Raw genomic sequence first — 26,311 nt, forward strand, 5'->3', positions numbered from 1 at the left:
AAGGGAGTTGCAGTTCATTCATCACACATTATTTCTGCCTCTCCTTCTTCCTCAGGGTAAGGACTCTTCATACTCTTCCCCTGCTCCAGTGTGGGATCCCTCCCATGGGAGACAGTTCTCCACAAACCTCTTCAACACAAATGCTTCCACAGGCTTCATGAACTGCTCCAGTGTGGGTCCCTTCCACTGGGTCACAAGTCCTGCCAGTGAACTTGCTCCAGCATGGCTCCTCTCTCCATGAGGCCAAAGGTCCTTCCAGACACCTCCTCTAGCACTTGCTGCCCGCAGGGAAGGTCACAGCCTCCATCAGGCATTCACCAGCTCCAGCATGGGGTCCTCCACAGGCTGCAGGTGGAGACTTGCTCCACCATGGACCTCCATGGGCTGCAGTGGGACAGCCTGCCTCACTCACCATAGTCTGCACCACTGTTGGGCTGCAGGGGAATCTGCTCCAGCACCCAGAGTATTTCTTCCCCTCCTTCACTGACGTTTGTATCTGCAGAGTTGGTTCTGCCACTTACTCTCTCTTCTCTGGCTGCAGCGGTGCAGGTTTTTCACCACTTCTTAAACATGTCATCCCAGAGGAACTACCACCATCAGTGACATGCTTGGCCTTAGCCAGCGGCAGGTCCATTTTAGAGCTGGCCGGCACTGGCTCTAGCAGACACAGGGGAAGCTTCCATAGCTTCTCACAGAAGCCACCCCTGTAGACCCCCTGCTACCAAAACCTTGCCACACAAACACAATACACTCAAATAAGCACGTGGTTGGTTTTATGGATGTATTTTTAAATGAGGAAAATAAGAACAACTGAAAAGCCTCATCTAATAAGTATAGTTCTGTTTATGCAGAAGTCAAGCTTTTCTCCTCTCCGTGAATACATACATACCTGTGAGAGGCAGTGGGAAATCCCAGCTGTAAGCACAATGAAGGAGCATCTATTCTTAATGATTTAAGCTAGCTGTTTCAAATGCCTTGACCCAATGCCTTGAGAAGTGTTCAGAAAACCTTTATAGATAAAAGAAACAAGAAAGGTACTTTTCAGAAGAACTGGCTGTAGGCCAAAAGGGGAAGAAAAATCCTTTATGAGGCCCTCCTCACCCTACTCTTTTCTGATTTCCCTGACTATTAAATGGCCTAGGAAAATAGATGTCAGCTGCATTAGTGGCCCCTCTGCATGAAAATTCAATACTGAAATACGTTTTTTCAAAAACGGTCAAATCTGCAGCCTGGGGCAATTTTGGAAATCAAAGCAAGGCATTTGCAACCCTTCCTCCTCCAGACTTCCTGTCAACCCACAGGAATCCTCAAGCAGCAGGAAGAGAATACCAGCTTCTACTAGGAACCCAGGGTCTCGCTTATTTTCATTCCATTTATTTGCACACCCAAGTTCAGAGATTCCTCAGCTGAATTCCAGAAAGCAGCAGCTAAAATACACACACACAAAAGATGAAAAATCAATAGGCCAGAGCGCCATGAAAGCCTCTGTACCAACCAGTAGCTGGGAGGTTGGACTAAGTGCATAGGAGACTTGGGCTCTGCTCCCAGTTCCAGGTATACTAGATACTCCCTGTACATTTTCCTCCATTCAGAGGACATGTTCTTGAGGACAGAAGCCCTCTTCCTTGTGCAGTGTCTTGATGCCACATGGTCTTCAACAACCAGCAGAGCAAAGGCTAATTCCCTCCTCTTTATGCCTGCAACAGGAAGAGGCTGACACAAAACTGCAAGCCACCAGTAATAGTAAATAAGAGAGAAAGATATGTGATTGCTTCAAATTACATTTGGAAGAAAACATTGAAGGGAAAGGAATAAAACAGCACTCTTCATCAGCCAAGACATCACTTAGTCATGATCTGGAGTGTTCACACCTGCTCTGCTCTGTCACAAATTCCCACTGCTCTGAAATGCACTGCAGCAGCACCCCAACACCTCTCCTTCTGCCAAGCCTAAGCAGCATAACAGGATCATTTTGTCATTCAAGTTCCCATTTAGTTAATCACTGTAACACCTTCAAATCTCTACAGTGTATTTCATGCAGAATGTCTGCAGAAAGTAAAGCAGCCTCATGGGTCTGCCTCCACCAGCCCGGTCCAAACTCCTGAGCTGCTAAACACATGGGCAATCCTGCCCCTAGACAGCAGGCTTAGGCATCCTTACTTATCTGCGTGCTTACACAGCCATCTGGGCCTAACAACCCCTGCTCTGGTCACCATTTCCCATCATTATTTTTTTATCTGTTGTATTGTAAAGGCCTCAGCTCAGATAAGTATTTTGACAAACACTGCTTTGCCTTGGCTAAGACAGGTCTCACAGCCAAGGTGTTCAATGAAAGCGACTAGCAAGGACTAGGAAGAAATTCTCCACAGACTCAACAAGTACAACGCATCTAGAACACAGATTTTGAAATCCCTTTGAAGTGCTGCTCTCTGTGTCTTTGTAGACTTGAAACCCTTTGGAAACGCATCTGCGAATACTTAGCTGAAAAGGGATTTGTTGAATAGGGACCCAGGTTACAGGAGAGTAAACGATACAGGACCTATATTTTCTGTGCCTTGAAAACTCCTTCCCAGTTCCCTTTTCTTTCACCCCCTCAGCAGTGGCTATTTATCTGTGTTAAATCCATGCAGACCTGTTTAGCTCAGCTCCTACTCAGTTTCCCTCGGTTTGGCAGATGATACAAGGAATATTTAGTTGTTACAATAAACATTCTTTGGCATGATGTGATATTTTCAACTACCTAAACAAATGTTTACATTGCGTCTTCCAGCAGCCAAATCAATCCTTTAGTTGAGATGTGGTGGTGGCAAGAAAATGCAGCAGCATAACACTTCCTTCCCAATTACAGCTGCAGAGAGCCATATGGGCTGGTGCCAGTAAGCTTCTGCCTCCATGGAAGAGAAATAACCTTTATACACTGAATATGGAGGAGGAATAAACAGAAACCAGTCTTGTAACTTATATTAGTGCCTGCATGTGGTTGAGTGTTCAAAGTTTCCAAGGCAAGACAGGGACATATTTAAAAACCTCTTTTTTGAAACTGCAATACAATTGCCACATTCATGGCTTTCAACCCTAAGTCTTTGTTCCCTGTCTTATTTGGTCAGACATCCTCTTCTAATCCTGTAGTATGGAAATGATAGCATTGTGTGATTCCCAGCTCCTGGTCTTCTGCCACAGACTGTGAACCTCTATCTTACCTCCAAGAAGTTTGCCCAACCACAGACCACTTCTCCCACATATCCAGAACTAGGATATTTATGAGAGCCAAGCACTATGGCTGTCTCTACGTATCAACTTGCAACCGAGTCTATAATGAATCTTTGGCAGGGCCAGCTATAAGCACAACACTTTTCCACACATCATAGCTAAGTGCTTAATTTATGAAGGCAGCTCCAGTCTACACAAGCCTAAGCCCTGTACACAAGCCACCAAGCAGCTGACCAGAATTATTTTATGTTTGCACAGTGAGACAGCTCTCAGTTCCCATACAATTGTAAAGTTGCTCTGGGTGGTATAGCAAGTTGTTACCCAGCAGCTGATCTGCAGTGTGCTTTTTCTATCCATTGCAGTAATGAGTGCTGCCATCAAACCAATTCAGGAACCAAAAAAAACCCAAAACTACTATTACACAGTCTTGACCCCTGCCTTTGCTCAGCTTACTGCAATTGCTGCTGGAAATCTATAAAATCAGTTAATCCCAGGAGCAGGGCTTGTTCCACCAGACATCCCTTAGCAAAACACTAAGTAATATTGTGACGACCCTCCAAAACTTACCACCTCAGGTAGGCTCAATACTCAGCTTGAGTCCACGTATGCACCTGAAAGGTACGCTGAAGTCTGTGACAAACGATAGGCTGAACATTAGCACTGAAGTCTGTGACAATCACACATGCAAGAGAAGGGACAAAACATGTCCAGTTGCTGGCAAGTTCACCTATTTGAGGACAAAACACTATCCAGCATAACCAGGTACCCACTCAAAGCCAAGTCGGCATGAAAGAGCTCCTGGTAGAAATCGGCTGTTTCACCTTCACCAGCTATTACACTTCAAATCTTCTATCAAGTTAGCTAATACCAGCAAAAAGAACTGCAATGTGGATACAATCACCTGTGAACCACTGAGATGCCAACACTCCTAAAAGGTTGTAAGATGGCAAGAAGGGGAGAACTACCCTACAGCAACAGACATTCTGTTTGTTTTTTTATTTTTCCTGGCCTAAAACTATGAAGGAATTAACCATTTTTTCTATATTACTGACTAACCATCCAAAACCAAAACACTGGCTATCAGAGCTGTGTTATTTCCTTCTCTTTCCGAAAAAATTTTAGACACAGCTCAGATACTTAAGTGTATAAATTCACCCAGGCATGTTTAATGAAAGCTTTATGTTCTATCATGGCATTTTTAAAGTAGAGAATAAGCTGCCTTTTACCCTTCCAGCATCATAATGAAAAAGTAACTCTTTTCATGGAATTGAATAAAATACTATGGCTAGCAGAGCCTGTTGAGAGACAGATTAATTATCTACTTGAGTGTGTATGCACGAGTAAGCTTGTCATAGCTAAGGGAAAAATAAAAAAGGCAAATAGTTAGGGAAAGATACCAAAGCTGCAGTCTGAGATAGTGGGCAAGCACTATGACCACTGAAGGTTAAACGGCAGCCAAACACCCCTTGTTGAGCTGCTACAGTAGCCTGAGTTGCCAGCAGCAGCTATGCCTCCTGGCTTAAAGGAAACTGACTACTAACCACTACTAGTCCAGATGCATGTGCAAATCAAAAGGCATCACCCTTCCCGTTACTAGCAGCATAGGACAAGACTCTACTAAAAACACAAAACAGAACCAACTTGAAACAAGCTTTTAGCAGCTCTACAAAAGTATAAGCAGAATTTCCTTTAACCCAAGTAGCAGTAAAGCTGGAAAAGGTGACACATGCAATGGGTCTCCTACGTGTTGCATGGGTTCTCCAACACGAGGCTTGACTACCTGAGCCACCCTTAGGAACTCAAAAAGCACCCAAGTTAAGCTGATCATCACAGTCAGCTTCCTCTAAGGTCAATGGAGAGAGATGGACACCTCGTCCCACCAAGATAGAAGTCATCATCTAGACATAAGCACCTCTCCACTTCTTATTTTAGATGCATCACGTGGCATGAATCCAAGACAGTGTGTTAGGAACAGCTGGATTACACACGACCAACTAAACAGGATTAATATTATGCTCCTTTACTTGGTCTATGCTATTGTTAAATCTGAATAGCAATGCTCAATTCAGATGAAAGTAAATGGGGAAAGCACAGTAATCTCCAGGGAGACACAGAAATGCATATTTTAAGCTTCTTTGTAGCTCCTTCTGAAAAACAGCAGGGCAAACTTTGTTTACAAGCCATACCGCATGCAAAGGCAAATGCAACCTTCAGCCAAATTCCAGCAAAGACAGCTCTGGGGTTTTAGAATTGAATTGTCATTTTTTTAAAGAAACAGTGCTTTTTGGAAATAGCAACTAAATCATAGCATGGCCCAAACATCAGGGAAAAGTAATAGGTCAAGTGCATGCAGAGGTGACCTTACTGTGATTATTCTACCATAAGAAAATTCAGAATAGTTTCATTACCTGACAGAAAGCTCAGAACTGCAGCAGCACCAGTAACCCAGAAACACTTTAGTGACTTATGCTCAACCAAGTATCAACTCAGATGCTCAGGGATGCAATGTGGCAGCACAAGCTGGACTTGAGCCATAGCTCCTTTCACTGACTTGATGGGCACCTTACTTGCTGCCTCACTTCTCACACCCCATAAAATAAGCCCTCTTTTAGCAGAGGTTTGATGTACACATGAACATTACTGGTAACCAGTAGGTGTTCCCTATATAAGCTGATCATTGCACACTGATGACAGTCTGAGATTGCATGTTCTGACACCCCTGAGCTTAGTACTCATAATGAACACAGAGAGGAAGTGAGGAAAACAACCTGAGTATTGCAGGAAAAAAACAGACAGAGCAGCTGTATAAACCTGAGAGAGCAGAGAGCCCGCAAGGCTGATCACCAAGAACATCACATGACTGGTGTGAAATGGGAGAGCACAAGCAAGGTAGAAAGGCTTGAGGTCTTCTCACAAGCAGAGGATCCCGCTAGCCCCCCTAAATCACACTCTATCTGCTCTTGTGCTTGATCAGAATTGGCAGAAAAGAAACAGGTAAGGGACTCAGACCTCCAGCTTCCAGTATTTGCCACTCCTCTTGAGCCCTGCCCATGCAATCCCCTTTCAGCTATTCCCCACGAGTCAAATTTGAGGCACTTGCTCCACATCACTGTGCATACAGAGACACTGATACACCATTTTCTACTTCATCAGTGACACACGTAAGTAGCAAAAAAATTAAGAGGAAGGTTCCTTCTCTCTCCTCTTTCATCATTAGAGCCTCATCTTTTCTCTGCAAAGCTTTTAAAAAGAGAAAACAGATCTGAAATGAAATGGGAATGGTGTAAAGAGTGTCTGGGACAAAATGTCATGTGCAATACCTCTTCTCCTGCTCTGTGAGCCACAAAAGAAAACAGCACCTTCTCTGACAGAGCAAAAGGACTGTCACAGTAATTAAGAGATGGGAGGGGAAAGGAACACATTGTCCGGAGTTCAGAGAAGAGCCCTTTTCAGCAGCTATGAGTGAGAAAGTTGCAGAAGTGACAGCTTCGCTGCCTCCCTGCCCAGCTGGCTTTCCAACCTGCTTAGAAGCAGCATCCAACACCACAGGAAGGGCTGGCTTTGTTTTAAACACCATTGGCCAGTGGCCTTATACACAGGATTACAGAAGACTCTTTTCCTCAAGTTATGACAGGGCAATTTATTTTCATTGGCACAAGCAGAGAAAGAGAACCAGTTAGATTCACTCTGCAGCAGCAGGACACTGAAAGGCAATTTTACATGCGTACATCGCACAGTCATACCACATTATGCACATTCTGTCTTAGAAGGAAACCTTTCAAGAGAGGCCTTTGACTTCTGAAGATAAACTGAAGCATCGACAGAGCCTTCAGCTTTCATTTCCCATCATCCACATGCTGCTACATCAAAGTAACACCCTGTTTTGAGTTCCTTCATGACTATCAACTCCACATTCCCTCATATTTCAACAGCAGTCTGCCCTATGAAAATCACAAGAGGATTTTCCCACCCTGTTGACATCATCTCCTCCTTGCTACACCCAGTCCAGTCCATGCCACCTAGCACAAGCTGCAGCCTGAGTCCTGGGCAAACAGTACTAGATCCATTGCACTCCAGGGACCCACGATGACATTAAGGCTCATAGGCAGCTATTGCAAGTCAAGGCCAAACTAGCGAGCAGCAACTTTCTGTGCATCAGTGGTGATACAAACTGTTTCACAGTGAATCTAGAAACTACTAAATCACACTCTGCACTCATCTGCACACACATGCTCTTACACTCACAAGTGCTAAATACCAGGCTGGCTTTTTGCATCCTCTGCGACTTCTTCCCCCTCCCAGTCCCTCTGTTGTGCCCACTCTGACTCTTCAGACTTAATAAACACTAAGGCAGCTTGGCATATCACATTTCAGAAAAGCTTCTTTTTCCCCAGTCAGTCCCTTACACCCCAGCTCTTCCAGGCTGGCTCTGAAACACATCTCCTGACTTGTTTGCCGATATCCATGCAGCTGACCAAATGCTTAGGTATTATAGTGCTATCATAGTTAAGTTTTCAATTATTTCAAATTGAAATGAAGAGTTCCAAATTAAATAACACAAACAAACAATAGTAAACACCACCACACAAAAAATATATTGATGACTTTAGCAGTCATCTACATCAGCTGCAATAGCAACATTTTGGAGAGGATTTTTCTGGGTTTTTTTATTATTACTATTATTATATCTACAGAAAGCAAGCCAAGAAAAGGGAGAAATAGATGGAACCAAGCCCTGCATCTGAGCAAGCTCTCTGCAAGCAAATGCAGACATGTTTCAGGGCTGGCAGCCCATTCTGCTGAAATTAAGTGGTGTGGCTTCTTGCATAAACACTATTTTTCAGATCTGGTATGAAATCCATAATGCACACCACTGAATAAAAGCTTTGATAGGCTGTACAGCAGCGCCTAAATATTTGTCCTACTGCTGTTCATCCATAGCTGGCACACACTCAGAGACTGCAAAGCTAAAGCCAAACCAAAGCTCAGTCTGACTTTCCTACCTCCAATTTGCATTGCACTTTTCCCTCCAGGGATCTCGCATGGTTTGGTTTGGATTCTATCCCAGCTCAGTCCCAAACAGAGAGATGTATCAAACAATTTCAACTCTCCAACACATTTCATTTTAAATTTGAGTATTTGAAATGACTTTGCACATTCCTGACATTTCAATACTATTCTGGATAGCTTTTTAACCCACCCATTTTTTGCTCAGTGGTAAGAGTGCAAGGCAATTGGACTAAAGTAAAAACAGAAGATTGCTCCAAGACAGACATCCAGAGGATGAAAGCTGTTTGGGTGGAGTACACCCTTCCCATGGGAAACGAAAACTTCATTGCTATCTACTCAAAATTCAGTTGTAGCAAACACTGTACACCACAAAGCAGGACAAAGCCATGAGCCAGCAGCAAAAGGTGATCTCCTTGAGGCAAATAAGCTAGTTTAACCTTTCACTGCAGAGGCAGATAAAACGAACAAACTGCTAAATGCCTTGAGGATATGGGGCAAATATGCAGGGGCAGAGCAAAGCCTGCGGACAGAACAAGCCAGCAACAGGCAAAGGCAGGGTGAACACACACATGCTGTATGCACACATATAGTTATACATACACTGAGGAAATACCATGAGGGGTCATCAAAACATTTTTCCTCACTGTAACAAATATCTTGGGCAGCAGTAAAGGATGGCTGGCTCACCTACAGCAGCACCTGCCTCAGCATCAGTGCTGTGGATGGTAAATGGGGCTTCCAGTTGCCAAAAGCCACAGGGTAGAAAAGCAGTCTGACTTTGGATGAATCACTGCCAGGACTGAAACTGGAACAGGTGAACTGGGTGAGAACCCTGAGAAAGAACCCTGGGAGGAAAAAGGCGGGGGGAGAAAGGCAGAAAACAATTAAGTTGTAAATGCTTTGATACAGAGTATGTTGCGTGTTCTTACATCTGCCAAAACAACAGCCCAGAACTGGTTCTCCTTTCAAAGTAAAGCACAAAGGAACCTGAAACCGTTATTGTCTAGCAATAGCTCATCATGGGTCCCATGAACAAAGGACTTTGCAATACCCCAGCAGCCACAAGGCTTACGACAGCTTTCTCAGGAACTTACGAGAATTTTACTTCTTTCCAATAACTCCCTTAGGCTTCCAGAGGAATCCCCAAACAGCTTCTCAAGCCCCAGGAGTTGGGCCAGTTGACAGTAAATAAAATGCCCAAAAGGCACTGCAATGACAATCCTACAGCAGAGCAGGAATGAAGGCAAGCAATAAAACTGACGCTAAACAGGTCCACAATAAACTAGCCCTAACCATAATTTAACCAATAGGGCACTGCCAAAATGAAATGGTCATTTACTGACAGAGAGAGCCAATAAACTTAAATCCAAAATAGAACAGTAAGACATAACAAGACAACTTCCAGAAAACAAATGCTTCTCAAGCCTATCACTACATAAAGACGAAGAAATCTCTTCTGAGCATAGCTCTCTCTGTCCTCACCTCTAGGAGAGGAGCAGGATCTCCTGGGCAGTTCTTGCTTTCTGGTATGAAGGCATTCTATTATCCATTCTCCAAACAAGAAATTTTCCTGTGTGTGTGACAAAACTCACAGACATCCCACCTTCCCTTCAGATGTCCTGATTCACTCTGACACAAGCAGAATGCCCAAGCAGCAACAGAGTGCAGGCAGAGCTATTGCAGCACAGCTGTAGCCCACTACCACTGTGGCTGAAGCTAGGAATGCTTGAAAGAGGGCATCGAACTAGCACTTCCCTACAGCAGCAATAAGCTCATCTGTGCTCCACAAACTGTTCTTTGATTCATAAAGTAGCTGCATAGGTGCTGGGGGAAAAGCCATTCTTTCACCCACAAACCATTTTGTACTCAGGATAGAAGGGAGAGTGTATTTGTCCAGCATGCATTTCAAGATAGAACATCTCTGCTTTAAACTACCGTACATACTGGGGATGTAGCTTAACAGAGAAGCAGGAATATGCATCTCCTTTGCAGAAATGTAAATACATCCAAATGCACCTCCAGCCCAGATGCAGGCAGGTGGCATCCTTTGTGTAACACTGCACATGGCTAACATTCATCCACATTACAGATAAATCACTGCACAATTCACTAGGAGAGGAAAGATGTCTTTGTTTTATGCCTACTAGGAAGAAAGCCAATTTAAGGAATCAAAATAATTTGGGGTCCTCAAAATACTCAGCATATCCTAAAGGAGATGGGAAAAGTGCTCTTCAAATAGCCTTGGGGAGAGCAGAGGTATATACAGTTAAGTACCATTTCAGATCACGCAGGGATCTGAAGGTAAACTGCAAACAAAACTGCAGCCTTGGTCTCACTGTTACTTAGGCCAACAACGAATGCATAATACCACCCAAACCCATCAGGCCCTGGGCACAGCTCAAGCAGCCTATTGTTCTAAGAGGACTTATCAATCACTACAGACAACCCTCACTGATCAGGTCAAATGACTGAAGGCTTTACTTTATTATTCCCTCATACCACCAAGCAAAGCAGCAGCAGCATTATCAGATCAGACAAAGAAACTGCTGCCCTTCAGAACAGGCTCCTGAATAACTGCTCCCTTATGTGCACGTTTCATTTAGCTGTGTGCAGCAGGAATTCAAGAGTAACGTGCTACATGTGCCATTACTTACTGTTTTTAAAAAGCCAGCACGGTCAAAAACAACCAGGACATTCAGAATCAAGTTGGTCTTGTATCTTGTTAAAACTTAACAACTTCACCTGTATGTTGCAGCATTCCCAAGTATTATATGCATACTGAAGAGTCCTAGAGTACTCCTAGGCAAGAGATAATGGAAAACTCAGTGAAAGCTAGCTCTCCACAGCTTGGTCCCAACTCTGAAATACTGTGTTTCACCAGCATGCAGGCTTCAGGGTTTCTCTGCAGCAGGCTAGAGACCCTCCCCCAGCTTTCTAGTCCTGGGATTACACACCCCACAGTTTCCCAGCCCTCTGTTACTCCAGCACTCGTGTGTTGCGATTAAAACGCTGGAACTGGCTCTTGAATGAAAAAGAAATTCACTTGCAAGCAAAACAGCTTCTAAATCCCTATTCATAAAGAATGTTTGAGGACTGTGGAGGCTGCTCCCCCTTTACCCACTGAAACATAACTGTTCTTGGTCTTTCATATAAGACCTGCTGTAATTTCTTTCCTGCAGAGCAGTCACTGTGCATCTGTCTACCACTGTATTACCTCAGTATTTTTTTTCCAAGAAACGCTTCTCTAACAAAAAAGAATTCACTTGTACAAAGCAAACTGTATTGCTTCTGCAAAATTTCATTTGAGAATCCACAGTGAAAGTGCAGGACCCCTACAGTCACGAGTTCTGCAGCGTGATAGCTTCAGCATCCCTTGTGAGATGAAGCATGTCACCTTAATGCATCCTTAAGGTGAGAGAACGACCAAGCTGATTGGCTTCATCACCCGAAGGACACAAAAAGTGACATACTTAATCTGATGAGAGACACTAAAGCAGTGCCTCTTAATATTTTATGAAACATTTGGCTGTTTTTAATTTTAAAAACAGCAGCTCAATAAACAAAGAAATGGAACGTTCCCTGTGGATGGCACAATGATAGGTGCACAGCAGCCTACTCATCTGAGTGATGACATGATATCCTGTGCATCAACTCTGCCCTCCTCCCCACATCCACACTGGAAGAAGCCCTGTACACTAGGAGGTCTCAAGCTCTGCACACCAACAGGGGCTTTTCCAGAAATAGCCACCTTTCATCACGATGTAGCGTGTAGCAGGGGCAGCTTTGGAGCTGGTTTAGGACATCCAGGCTCCATACAGCAGCTCAACCTGGACACAGTTTCAATGAGAAAAGCTTCATTTTCTTCCCTACCTGGTTAGTTCTGGGAAAAAAAACCTACAGTTACAGACTTTCATGAAACCTAAAATGAAAGCATCACACTGTACAGCTATCACACACTTGCTTCAAGCTTACCTGCTTCCGTAAGTAGCCACTACTAGCCACTGCCAGAGACAAGGTACTCAGAAGAAGGGATCTTTGCTCCTATTTATGACAACAGTTTCTTATTCCCACCCTAATGGAGGCTTGCAAGACACAAGACTGGTCAGAAGACAGCAGGAAAAGCCAAAGCATCAAGTCTAAATACAGATATGAGCATCCCTGAAGGACCAAAGCATTTAGCAGAGCCTGATTTTTAATTCTTTGTTCCAAATACATCCATCATTGCTTACAAGAGCCTCAAAGATAAGACTTAAAAAAAAAAAAAGTTAGAAAATTCCCCCATTCCTTTTTATTGAAGCTCAGAGACTCATAGATGCCAGAACAAGCTAGTACATGAGGATGGTTTGCTGCAGTCTCTTTTAAATAGAGATAAATCTTGATGGGAGAGGACTTGCTCATATATCCAAGAAAAAAGTTCCCATTCAAAAAACAAAAGTACCTCCATGAGCAAAATGGGAATGCACATAGTATTTTCACTATGGAAGAACACCACCTTGGGGCTCCTCCCTTCAAGCATTAATAATTTATGTGTCCTGGTCTCACCTCAACTTCACAATCCATCCTTTACTATGGAAGGAAAGATTCTGCAGAAATGAAAAACATTATCCCAAGAAAGGGGATTATTTTGTCACCTGAGGACACTTGCATGGAAGAGCAGAGCTGATGGGCAGCTCCTGCGATCTTTCTGATTAAACTGCTGCCTCAGGATATTACTCTCCCCCACCACCCAACATGAAACAGACAATTAGGCTGTGATACATTCATGTAATAAAGGCTTTTTCTTATAAAATGTCAATCCAAGACTGACAAACATTTTACTTTTGCCTTGAAGTGACCTTACTGAGAACAAACACGACAGATAAAACCAATCTGAGGAAGCAGAGAATGAGGGAGTAGAGGGCCTTTTTTTTCAAATCCTGTATCAGTGCTTTAGAAAAGAAAAAAGTGGGGCAATAGGGCAAGTTAAGCATAATAAACCTTTTCCATGAAGGGCTTTCTTGCCTTTTCAGTATTCATTTTATATACACGTATATATATGCGTACCTGTATCACAACTACACTCATCTGCCGCCTACAGCAGCCTCTACAGGTATAACATATTAGACCTGACAGCACATGGTATCAGATGCAACCGTATCTCACGATCATTATGATGAACATCAACAGACGGTCCTTAGACTAGTCTCTTACACTAAGGAACCTTACACCACATTAAAAAAGGTCATTATTAAAACAAGGACTGCCTTTGTGGAACACCCATCTCTAGCCAGAAGAACACCTCACCTCTCACTTCTAAGCACAACTGGGACGACCCTGAAAATATAAATGGAATAGCTATGCTTCTCCACAACAGTGCCCTGCCTCCATGGGCCCAGCGCAAATGGGAAGAGACTTGAAATAGCATTAACGTACACAAGAAGCAGGGAAGGCTCCATAAATCTCAGAAAGCTACTAAACATCACCACAAACACCACCACTGCTCAGCATCTCCTTCTAGCTCATTAGCAGAAGCAATCACTAGATATGCTAGACTAAGAGCAGCCCTGAGGAGAGAGGTTTAAAGGTGTTGGTGGACAAGAAGCTCAACATGAGCCGGCAGCATGCACCTGCAGCCCAGAAAGACAACTGTGTTCTGGGCTGCATCAAAAGGAGCGTGACCAGCAGGCTGAGGGAGGGGATTCGCCCCTTCCACTCTACTCTTGTGAGACACGACTTTAAGCATGCCAAGTGCAAGGTCCTACACCTGGATCGGAGCAATCAAGGTCCTACACCTGGATCGGAGCAATCCCAGGCACAGCTACAGGTTGGGCAAAGAAGAGATTCAGAGCGAACCTGTGGAGAAGGACTTGGGGGTGTTGGTTGATGAGAAAATGAACAGGAGCCGGCAGTGTGCGCTTGCAGCCCAGAAAGCCAACCATATCCTGGGCTGCATCAAAAGGAGCGTGACCTGCCAAAGGAGGTGATCCTGCCCCTCTACTCTGCTCTTGTGAGACCTCACCTGGAGTATTGTGTGCAGTTCTGGTGTCCTCAACATAAGAAGGACATGGAGCTGTTGGAACAAGCCCAGGGGAGGGCCATGAGGATGATCAGAGGACTGGAGCACCTCCCGTATGAAGACGGGCTGAGGAAGTTGGGGCTGTTCAGCCTGCAGAAGGCTGTGTGGAGACCTCATAGCAGCCTTCCAGTATCTGAAGGGGGCCTGTAAGGATGCTGGGGAGGGACTCTTCACTACAGATTGTAGGGATAGGACAAGGGGTAACGGGTTAAAACTTAAACAGGGGAAGTTTAGATTGGATATAAGGAGGAAGTTCTTTCCTGTTAGGGTGGTGAGGCACTGGAATAGGTTGCCCAGGGAGGTTGTGAATGCTCCATCCCTGGCGGTGTTCAAGACCAGGCTGGACGAGGCCTTGGGTGATATGATTTATCGTGAGGCGTCCTTGCCCATGGCAGGGGGTTTGGAAGTTGATGATCTTAAGGTTTTTTCCAACCCTAACTATTCTATGTTTCGAAGTACTGCGCTCAGCTCCAGGGCCTCCAACATAAGAAGGAAGTGGACGTGTGAGACTGAATCAAGAAGAGGGCCCATAAAGATGCTCCAAGGGCTGGACCACCTCTCCTATGAGGAAAGGCTGAGAGAGCTGAATTGTTCAGCCTGGAGAACGGAAGGCTTTGGGGAGACCTTATGGATGCCTTCCCGTACTTAAAGGGGGCCTACAAGAAAGCTGTTGAGGGGCTTCTTACAAAGGCATGCAGGGATAGGACAAGGGGGAACGGCTTTAAACTGGAAGAGGGTAGATGTAGATTATACATTAGGAAGAAGTTATTCACTGTGAGGGTGGTGAGACACGGGCACAGGTTGGCAGAGAAGCTGTGGCTGCCCATCTCCAGCAGCATTCAAGGCCAGGTCGGACAGAGCTTTGAGCAACCTGGCCTAGTGGAAGGTGTCCCTGCCCATGGCAGGGAATTGAAACTAAGTAATCTTTAACATCTCTTCCAACCAAAAACATTCTGGGATTCTATGCCACAGAGATGACTGAAGATATCTTTATGAATATATTTACACTGTCAGAGTCTCTGGTACAGAGCACCATCCCAGTATCCTAACTCCTGTCTAGTGAGGCAGAACAAAGTCTCTGTCCCACAAAAATAGCAAGATAAAGTCTCTTTGCCTTTCCAAGTAATAAGAAGTTATCTTTACATCTGACACAAGGACACGTTATGAATCGGTTTATGGAAAAACTTTTGAATTTTGGATGCATCTGTGGGATTTCTTCATACACTCTATTTAGCAGACACATCTGTTACTCCAATATATATATTTCATATAAATCTCACTCTCTGAATCCTTTCCATCAGTTGTCACTAATGAAGCTTTGTGTGCAAAACCAAGTGCATTCTGCCCCCATTAGGAAGCCAATTACAGCAGGAAAAACAAGCAATTAACAAGGTGTAAAATAAACATCCTGCCACCTGCCTTTTAATAGCAACCCCACTTCAAACAAGTCACAGTTGCAGCACAGCTCTCAGAATTGGCAACTGATATTATATATGTATTTATGCAGCAGCTGCTCTTCATTGCAATGAATATTACAGGCTTACCAGATAAGGTCAGCATATTTAAAAAAAAATATACAGCAAGTATTAAAACCTGCTTTGAGGCTCCAAATGTTGCTTTTAATGGAATCAGCAGCATCAGGCTTGTCTGGTATTACAGTGAAGCTGCAGCCACATCCCCAGCTTAGAGAGGTTTCTCTTCATTTCTACTTGCTTAGCAGCTTCTGTATTCATTTCACTAAATCCAGGGGCCTAGGCAGCTATTAAACAACCTGCAGGACAACTAAACAACACACAGCTCTACAGAGTAGACACGACTTAGCTCCTTTCATCATCCCTGCCTCTCCCCTCTTGGTGTTCTCCACCTTCCTCCCAGCAGCTATATACAACCAGGAGGGCACATAACTGAAGTAGGGAGCAACCCACTCAAAAACATCAAGGGGGAAACAAAACAAGCTTAGTCTTTGGTCCTTGAGCCTGCAAGCTTTTGAGGGAAAGGAGGGAAGTCCTTCCTAATTCATGTGTGCTGCCTAGCATGCTAGGTAGCTCCAGAAGGAGCCAGCTTTCTTTTTGTTTTGTGGAATGCAATGAATGACACTTCTGAGTAGTTAGCTGGGACTAGAGAAGGCCCAACAGTTAATCTGCAGGATTTGGTAGACTTGGAGTGTAGAATGTACCTGACAAAAGAGCCGCCAAGCTTTGTCTTGCCTTTTTTTATCTTCCCCTCTCACTGTCTCTCTGCTGCTACATATTTATTTGTTAGTTTTTCCATGTTACATTGCATGTCCTCCTCTTAGGGTTTTTCTCCCTGGCTTTGTTGAGATGTGAGGAGTATCACACTGAACATGGTGCCAGGAACTTGCCATCCTGTACAGGATTCTGAGGTGTCAGTCAGAGCCAGCAGAGCTATCCACAGGTTTATAGAAGGTTGCAAGACATGATCAATAGTACCAAAACAATCCTTCACTGAAAACCTCTACTAAAAAGCCCTGAATTTAAATAACATTTCACTACCTCTGAACACAACTGCTACCTAACTGGCAAATCGGATCTTAAAAGCCTCAAGTCTTAAATTGTGATAATCTACATGTATGCAGAAACTAGCAAAGTCAGTAGAAGGGGAACAACTATGGAAGGTGAAAAGCAGTGAAAGGTGAAGAGCCTCAAGACTCACGAGGATGTACACCAAAATTTGACCTACAGCAACCCATGAAGTAAATAAATAAATAAATACATACATTTCTCAGCCACTGGTTTCTCACGCTACCAGTACAAGTGCAGAGATCCCACGACTCCTTCCTACAGCCCTAATTACAGAGACAAAGTTACAAAAGACACAATCTGCCAACATGAGCTGCAGGAGGTCATATGGCCACTCAAGCTACTAAAGTATTTTAAGAGTAGTTCAGTAAGTCAGGTCATTTAACTGACTTTTTGTTCAGTTTTAAACATGTAGCAATATTTTCCCTTACATTTTATGGATGGGAGAGGAAGCAGGACCTACTCCTTAGTCACCAGTGTAGGATTTCAGTACTCATCACTAACAATGCCACAAAGTGGTCATGCCTAGATGACTTTTGTGGATCTAAATCCACCAAGAAATGCCAAGTCTCAACCCAACAGTGACGGTGGGACAAAACATTATCAGCCTTCAAAAGTTGTTCAGATCACAGTAAGAAGTCCTGTACTGCATTAACCAATAAGTGGGATATATTATCTGCAATGCCCCACCACAAAGCCTCACATGACAGAAGCTGTTCCAGAAGTGTATCAGAAAAGTAGTCCATTGTTCTCAAACATACTTCTATTTGGTTAGTTCTAAGGAAGCCTTTTCTGCTCAATGAGGAGGAGCGCTCTGATGGGTTTCCTGAGCAGCAGGCTGCCTGAAGGCACAAAGAATCAGCAGTTCAGGGACTGTTGCTTATTGAAGATGGCAAGAGACCAGAAATGGAACTAAAATTTCCTGTGAGAAAGACCTATGCAGTTGTAGCTGCAGTTCTAGGAGATAGGACTCCGATTCCTGCAGTTCTTCAAAGAATGTTTAAAGAGACCAAATTCTCCAATTCTTCCAGTCCTCATCCCTCTTCAGAAAGATGGCTGAAGAGTCTAGATACTTTTGTATTTTGTATATTTAGTATTTGACTAAATACTAAACTGCAACAGCTGAGTGTCACTCTGCAGGCAACCTAATCACTGTTAGCTACAGTCTGTAAGACTGTGACTCCTGATAGTCACATGCATGCACATCCTCTCCCAGCGAGTATTTTAAACAGACTTCTGTGGTTTGGCAAAAGGTCAGATTAAGCAGAGGGTACACAAAGTTGAGCAGAGAATATTCTCAGTATCTAGCAGTCTCTCCAGGTCATACATCATAAAAATGCTTACATTTTCTGGGATCAAAGATGCTACAGCCATAAAAGACCAGCCAAAGCAGGTTATCCGGGAAAGAAGTAACAAAGTCATAGTATTACTGTGAGAACAAGCTGAATAAATTTTTCTTTGAAAAGGATGCAAAGCAAAGACAGATACAAGAACTAGGTCTGAAAGTTAAAATCCAGTTGTTTTCAAGAAATAAGCAACCACATTTCTACAAGGCGGCCAATAAGACACTATTCTACATCTCACGATGTGGCTCTGCCCCCAAGCCTCCATGACAGCCCCTCTTTCTCACTCCCACTTGCAAATTCCCATCTCCAAACACAAATGTCTTTCACTGCAGAGTTCAGTAAGAAAATTCCTTTGGAGACCTAGTGCTGAAAATGCATCAAAGAACAATCTCCAAAATCCACACTCCCCCCAAATAAATAAATAAATAAATCAAAGGAGAAAAAGAAAAGACAGTTTGGCTCCCTCTGGCCTACAATAACAATAATTATAATAATCTAGAGATCGCAGGAGGTTTCATCTACCCTCCATGCCAAGTAAATTCTCTCCATTCACAACTGCTTATAATTGTTCCTGGGACTGCAAAAATTAGTCTTTTCAGTAGCTATCACAATTGTAAAAATGCTTTCAAACAACTTCGAACCCTTATTTGTTAGAATCAAACTATGTGCTCTTTTACAGTTCAAGTTAGGTCTGGCATTTCTGTGCAGAGGGTCAATAATCCAGTCATTCAAAAAATAGTCACGAAAGACGTATTAACATAAGCTGTGCATTAAGACACAATTATTTATACGCCTGGCAGTAATGGCTCTGCGCTGTGCACTCTACCAACTCACAGACACTTTAGCAGGAAAATAAAACGCTTTTGGAGAATTTCTGCTCTGCCCAAGGAAATTAACATAACGCTAACGCTGTAACGAGAGAGCAATAAGGACTGATGGCGTTCAGGCTAATGCTTTATCCCAGAGCCTCCAGAACAGCAGTGACTGTCCCTGAAGTTTCCAGCCACCGCAGCATGCTTCCCTATGTGTGCTAAGCACACACAGCCTCCTGACGCCTAATGCTTCCCCAGTCCTTAGATTAATGAAATACAAGTAAACAGTTTCAAGATGCATTATCCTCTGCTACCAAACCTCTCCTGCTTGGGGTGCCAAACAAAACCGGTTGCTTTGCCTGCAACCGGCCGTTGCCTCCCGAGCAAGGGGAACTTCCTTGCTCCTCAGGTAGGGGGGAAACGCTCCTTTTGGCGCAGGCTGCGCCTGTGCCACTGCCCTGAGCAGCAGCGATGCCCCGAGGGCACAGTCACCTCTGCTGAACAGTTCATTTTAGTTTTAGCCGTGCACAGGGCACAGCGAGACGGAGCAACACTCAAACGGGACAGCGCCAAGCCCAATCTGACCCCAGAGTTAAGAACTCCCAGCAAACCAGCAGCCACGACAGCGCCCACAGCTCGACCGGGACTCGAGGACGAGTTTGCCTTCAAAGAAGCAAACACTGTCCGGGCTGTGCAGGACACCCAACAGCCCTTGGGACGGGAGGAGGGAGAGCGGAGCGGGTCGCACACAGGCGCTCCTGCCTCCTCCCGCCTGAGAAGAAACAGCCCCAAAGGAGCACTGTGCTCCCTCCCACAGGCGCGACGCGGCGACAAGGCAGCCGCCAGCCGAACACTGGGGACGTCCCGACCGGATCCCATCACGGCACCCACCCCCGCCCCCAGCGGGCTCTGCCTGGGGAAGGACAGGCTCTCCAGCCGCGGAGCCATGGCGGGCACCGCCGCCCCTGCCCGTGAGAGAGCGGACCCCGGCGTGGTGCCCAGTCCCACAGCCCTGCCCGCCAGGGTTCTCCTCATGCTCTCCCCCTTCGTCAGAGAGCGCTGGCGGGTGCCGGGCTACAGCCACCAGTTGCGCTTCCCGCCCCGGACGGCTCCGGTACCTCAGCCAGGATGGGATGAGAAGTCTCGCCGCTGCAAAAGCCGTTTCGCAATGCAACAAGTGCCCACCCGACCGGGGACGGGAAAGAGGAGGAGCCGGGGCGGGCGCCGCGCTCCCTCACTCGGTAGCTCTCGCCGCCGGTGCCGCCGCTCCGCGCTCCCTGCGCCCCAGCTGCCGCTCAGGGCGCCACACGCGAAACGCGAAAATAAGCCCGCCCCGCGCGCCAACTCTCTTGAACTGCCCGGGACGCCGTACTCCAGGCCGCTACCATCTGCCCGCCCTGCGCAGAAAGAGGGGTGCGCCGGCCCGCCTCCCGCCCCGCCGCTGTGTCGGCCCGCCCTGAAGCGGAGCGTCTGCCCCCGCCTCGCCGCACTGGTACTGCCCGGGCAGGCGTTACGGGAGCGCGGAGGAGTTGTTGGGGTTCGGTAAGAGCCGCTTCGTAGGGCTACAGTTCTGTTGGTGCTTCAGAACGGGAGCTTCCTCGCCCCCATGGGGTGGTGATCGTGGCGAACCAGTACCGGCTTCCCCTGGCCCTACACCCGTACATCCCTCCCCGGGCCTGTTTCCGCCGCCGCGGGGCAGGCGTAATGCGCTGCCGGGCTAGGGCCTCGCCGCTGCTCTCCTGGTCGCAGGGTGCGTGTTGTCTAGCCCACGCCGCCCTGGCCGGCTCTGCCTGCCGCAGGAGCGATGCGGGCCTGGCCGCGGTGGTGAAGCGCAGCCTGATGGCGTTGCACCGCTGTAATTCGGCACGTCCGTACTGCAGGCTGTCTTCTCGCTGTCACGTAGGGCCTTGAGCTGCTGATGGAGGCGTCGACAAGTCCCGTGTTTCTTTTCTTATGTTTGAATATTAACTAGTAGTCATTTTGCAGAGGTGTGAAACTGTTTGTTTTTTTTTTTAACGTTACAGCTACACTGCAAGAATGATCATCCCAGTCAGATGTTTCACATGCGGAAAAATAGTTGGAAACAAGTGGGAAGCCTATCTTGGCCTTCTGCAAGCAGAGTATACAGAAGGGTGGGTATTATTTCTCTATGTTCTTTGAGTCAGGTGTTAGATGAGATCGCACAGCGCATAAGATACGTAAGTGCAGGGTCATGGCATTATGAAGTAGCTGTGAAGAGGCTAAAAACTACTGGTAAGTTCTGAAGCTAATGATTTAACCAATGGTTAGACATTATAATCGGTGAGAAAGCACTTGTTTCCCTACTGAATCTTTCTCTGTAGTAGGATGGAATTTGCCAAGTCATAACTTTTACACTCAAACCAGTCTCAAATACTTAACTCTGTATGGAACAGGAAGGAAAGTAACAAGCAGTATAGCCAACTATGACACCAGTATGTTTTGTTTTTTTTTTAAAGGCGGGAGAAAGGAGTCACAAGTGTAAGAAGTAGCACTGTTAAAAATGTATACACCTTTTAGGTTTTTTTTAAAGCATTGTGTGTTTGCTATGCAGAACTGCAGACCTTACTTGAAAGCACTGGTTTGCAGATGGGGGAAGGAGAAGTTCAGCTACTTCAGATGCCTGACTGATACTCCCAGCAACTGTGTTTTCAGTAGTCTGGGCTTTGCATAGCCAGACTTTTAATCTGTGCTGGCCAGAGCTCATGCTAGTGGCATAGTCTACCATGTCTTTAAGTCATAATAGTTCAAGGAGGGCCTAGCTATGATGGGACTACTTCAGAAAGGTTTCACAAGATAACTCTTGAGAAATCTTTACACTGTCATTGAGTTTAAGTAGGAAAGAAAACACAGATGTTTGTAATTCAAAGGAATGGAAAAAGAAAGTGTTAGAAATTCGAGTAAACCTCCTGAAGTGATGCTGAAACTGTTAAATAGAAGGGAGTATTTGCTTTGCATTCAAATGGTTAGGGTTAGTAATAGGTTTTTAAACAGACTGATATCTTATGAACTTTCAGAAGAGTGTCTAATACAAATTTCACTGCCTTTTTTCCAAAGTAAATCTGAAAACATTCTTGTGGTTTAGGATACTGTTTTGTCAAATGTTAAACACGGGAGCACAGAACAAAGCGTAGTTTTTTGAGCCTAATCTAAACTTGTAGGAAGGTGTGATTATTCTCCGTGCTTCTTATTGCTTGATGTGGAGTTTGCAGCGGAAAGAAGTTTCATTAAAAACTGTCCAGTGAAATACCATTCAGTAGTTCTCCTAAATGTCATTACTTCTGTGGGTGTCTTTTTAGAGTGCATTTACATCCCAGAACCTGTCAAACCTAGCTGAGTAGAAGATTGCAGTGGCTAAACTAAAGGTATTTGGAAAGTCCTACTGAAAAAAATTATTTTTCTTTTCATTCATGGAGTTAAAAGCATTAAAATAGTGTGGGAAGCGAATCATTTCTCACTAATACTGAAAGTGATCAGAACTATTTTGGCATCACTTTTGACTTATTTTCCAAGTATTACATTTTAATATTTTTCCTGTCTTCATTATTTCTCTGCTTTTGTGTGGGACAGGAAGATGTACATTGTTACTGATGAGTGCTCACTTGAGAACTATTGCTATAGTCACTGGTGTGATTCTGGGATGCCTGTTCAAACTAATGCATTTATGAGATTGTAAGATCAGAAGCAGAGTTTACAGATATTGAACAGTTTAAAAACTTGTAGTGCAGTGTCAGCATCCCTATTAATTGTGACTAAGAAATGGACAGACAAAATGGAAAAAATAACCATGTCTAAGTAATTTGTGGTTAAAAAAGACCCACACCTTTCCATTTGTCCCTTAAAATTGCTCTTCTTCCAAAAGCTCTAGAAGAAAAAGGAAAAGCTAGAAGGGAAAAGCTAGAAAAGAAGCTAGAAGGGAACGGGAAACACAACTGAAGTTGTTTTAGCCGAAATGTGTATATAGTATGAATTCTAAAGATGTGATTACTGTCAGTATTTTGCATCTCTGATAACTGCATTTGAAAGTTCAGTATTTACCAGATACCTCTTAAAAACTTACATCTCAACAGACATCAGATGCTTTCGTTCTCAAGTGGTTTGGAACATTTAAATATTATTTATAAAAAATCTTTTTCTAAAAATATACTGTTCATACTTCTTAAATAACTTTTGCACGTGCTAGTCCTAAAACGAATAGCCCTGCTCTTTAAGCCCTTGAAGAACCGTTGAAAGGTACAAGAACTAATTGATGTCATCAGAGAAGCTGCTTGAACCCGAACAACCTCTTCCATGGCCCAGCTTATGCAGAGCCTTCTTTTCAGTCATTTGTACTTAGAACTGTCAGTTTCTTCCTATAGCAGAATTGCAGGCTTCAGGAAGTAATACTGGTTTTAAGCAAATGCTGGATTTTTGCACTGCATCATACAGATCTAAAGACGAGTCATATTTCGTGAATGTCAGATTCTGAAGGAGTATCAGATTGGCTTTATGGTTAATAGGTTGGAGCTAAAGAGCATGGAAAATGTCAATTATCTTTAAGAGGTCTGATAGCAATGGCCGTTGAAGACACATACAGTTGTTCAGGCTAGGATGACTCATTTTCACTACCCAACCATAAGAGTCTCAAGCAGTAACTCAGAAGGAATTAAGTGGAAAGACTGTATTGAGCAGTCTGCACATCCTTATTTGTGTATTTGTGGGGAACAGGTTGTAACACAGAATGCCTTCTTATATGGGAACTGGAAAGGATTTTTGCCTTCCACAGAGTTAACATCCCATCCATATGTGGGCTGGTTTGCATTTTGAGTTATTTTAGTTCTCTATCTCTCACCCTTTTAACATGGCTTAGATCACAAATTTATCTATCTCATGAGGTAGTCAAGTATCATCCTCACTTTACAGAAAAGTGTTAACAGTACTTAGAGATACTAACAACAGCATGGATAATGACGCTCAGAGATGCTATTCCTTATTCCTGTGTCAGGATACTGTCTAGTGCCTTCGTGCTGTGTTCTACCATGCAGCTAGCAGGAGCTGTAACCAGTGCAGGTAAAATCCTAGACAGACCACAGTTAAGGAGTGGAAATGACTTCCCATGTTTCAGAACTGTGTTCTGAAACCCTCAAACGTCTTGATCAATCCTGATTTTAACCAGATCAGCTCCGCTCTTCTCTGCAGACTGGTGTTTGTAAAAGGAAGACTAAGTTACTGTAACTAAATAATTGAGTTTACAAATGTACCGTATTTCAACTCTCTTTCCAGCTCTGAAGACTAAAATGTTATTTCCAAAAATCAAAGTATTTGCATCTTACTTAACCTTGCTGTTTCATGAACAAATATGCTCTCATGAGTGGGATGGCTCAGAAGAAGAAATCTGTAAGAGTTAAGTCTGTTCTGGTTCTGTTCCTATGGGAATTTTGCAGACTTACCTCTGGAAGTTTGGTAGCTGTGTCAGCTAGATGCTGGCTTCAACAGAGATCATGTGCTCTTGCAGGCCAGAGAACTTGCAGGGCAAACACCCTGTCAACAGCAGTAAATTGAACATTAACAGCACACGCTAAATTTCTGTTCCTTAGTTTGAACTGCATACAAGTTTCCCTTTATGATTAAGCTCAAAGTAATCAGTATGTTGCTTAGGAACACTTACAAGTGGTTCTGACACACTTCATCCATTATGTTTTTTTTGTTGCTGTTCATTAATAGAGATGCCCTGGATGCCCTTGGTTTGAAGAGATACTGCTGCCGCAGAATGCTCCTGGCCCATGTGGATCTGATTGAGAAGCTTTTGAATTATGCACCCCTGGAGAAATGAGATAGATGAACAAAGCACCACACTGCAAACTACATGGAATTGATCGCTAATGCTGAACTTGAAAGTGGACTTCAGGTAGTAAAAGATGAAAGCCACCTGTAATGTAGCCATTGAGAGATGTTCACCTTCTGGAGAAAATACTGCCCCAACACACTAACCTCTTTCAAGGAAACAAAGGAAAGATGAAGTCCATTTGACCAAGATTTGGAGATGAAGTTAAATGTTTGGATGCTTCTTTTTTTTAAACCTGTGTTTGGAGTTGTTTTTGAACTTTTAGATGCAGCTGCCAGCAAAAAGAATTGTTTATTCGTATAGAGAGATTACTATATTTCATTAAAATGTTAAAGGAGGTCCTCCCCTGTAGACTTCCTACAGTTTCTGGACAGAGTGTGTGCTTGGATCTTGCCATTTGCTTGTGCTGGTTTCTTTGAGGTTAGGAGTACTATTAAGTCTGGTGCTTTTGCACTAGGCAGGCAGAGGGATTAGAAACATGGGACTGAAGCTCAGTGTTCCAGCAACAGGGAAGTGGGTAAATTTGGTAAGAATGAGGCATTACTGCTGAAAGCTGCTGGAGCCAGCAGAGCGTACTTCTCACTGCAGTTAAAGTCAATGTGTGGTCTCTATCCCAGTTCTTACGAAACACTGCAGCTGCTGTATTATAAAGAACAGGGCATCAGATGGTGCAGTGCCCTTCAGTTAGGTAAAACATGCATGAGTGTTCTATGGAAAGCACTTGATGTGAGAATTTACGCATGGTGGTGTGAACAGGAGCAAAGTCTTGATCTTGCCAAGCACCTGTACCTCCCTGTAGCTGGTACACATGCAAGCTTTCCACTTGCTTGTCATTTCACTGGCTTCGTGTTGTTCTGTGCAGGTGGTGTAGTACTGCCTGGTCAAATACAGCCTGGAGGCTGTCCTGGTAGAACCAAACACAGAGAGGTCAGCTGTACATACAGGGCTTGTGAAGGTTACCTGCATGGGGAGATGATAGGCACTGACTCTTCCAAAAGGTCTCACCTTCCTGTTGTGCTGTCGACTTGAAAGTTGAGCGTGTTTCATGCTGTTCTTCAACATCCAGAAAATGCATAATTCAGGTGGTGTGCAGAGGCAGACACATGCACCTTACCTGAAAATGAAGGAGGCCAATTCCTACATCTGTGAACGCTCAGGATTTTGTTCAAATGCAGCATTAGCCCATATGCAAATGTAGGACAAATCATCGTTACAGCAGCCTTTAGAAAACAGGCTAGAACAGATGATGATCCCTGAGCTTGCAGCCTGTTATTCCTTGGTACAGTAAAACTTTTGGCATTCACGTCTTGGCTGCTGGGTAAGAAGTATCTCGATTTTTTTCCCATAGTTGAAGAACCACAGAGAAGTTGAACAAAACCTGGGTTTCCAGGTCAAACATGTACACACAAACCTTGAAACTAGGTTGTCTCTCAAAATAAGTTGCAGGTCAGCTTGCCTTTGGCTATCACCCCACCAATCTTTACACTTGAACTTGC

At 44.3% G+C, this 26,311-nt stretch overlaps 3 protein-coding genes across 4 annotated transcripts in view; 1 reads left to right on the plus strand and 2 right to left on the minus strand.

The window, feature by feature from the left end:
• The window catches only part of TSPAN4 (tetraspanin 4), a 488,804-nt gene extending 468,511 nt beyond the window's left edge, over positions 1-20,293 (minus strand). The window contains exon 1 of the mRNA XM_061463177.1: positions 20,092-20,293. The gene's annotated coding sequence lies outside the window, so the exon portion shown is untranslated. The remainder of the gene's footprint in view (positions 1-20,091) is intronic.
• A 104-nt stretch (positions 20,294-20,397) lies between these two features.
• POLR2L (RNA polymerase II, I and III subunit L) lies at positions 20,398-25,186 on the plus strand. Of its 2 annotated transcripts, none has more exons than XM_061463187.1 (3): positions 20,398-20,515; positions 20,949-21,105; positions 24,695-25,186. In XM_061463187.1, exons 2-3 carry the CDS (start codon positions 21,011-21,013, stop codon positions 24,801-24,803), a joined length of 204 nt encoding a protein of 67 aa, XP_061319171.1. In that variant the 5' UTR covers positions 20,398-20,515; positions 20,949-21,010; the 3' UTR covers positions 24,804-25,186. The 2 variants fall into 2 exon arrangements, with proteins under 2 accessions (XP_061319171.1, XP_061319170.1); XM_061463186.1 differs by having other exon boundaries at positions 20,436-20,510; positions 20,962-21,105.
• Positions 25,039-26,311, minus strand: part of RPLP2 (ribosomal protein lateral stalk subunit P2) — a 142,669-nt gene continuing 141,396 nt past the window's right edge. Inside the window, exon 6 of the mRNA XM_061463184.1 lies at positions 25,039-25,050. The gene's annotated coding sequence lies outside the window, so the exon portion shown is untranslated. The remainder of the gene's footprint in view (positions 25,051-26,311) is intronic.

Source organism: Pezoporus flaviventris, unplaced genomic scaffold, assembly GCF_033815535.1.
Source record: "Pezoporus flaviventris isolate CSIRO_AGI_PZ_B2104156 unplaced genomic scaffold, CSIRO_AGI_Pfla_v1 ptg000036l, whole genome shotgun sequence".
Lineage (NCBI taxonomy): Eukaryota > Metazoa > Chordata > Aves > Psittaciformes > Psittacidae > Pezoporus > Pezoporus flaviventris.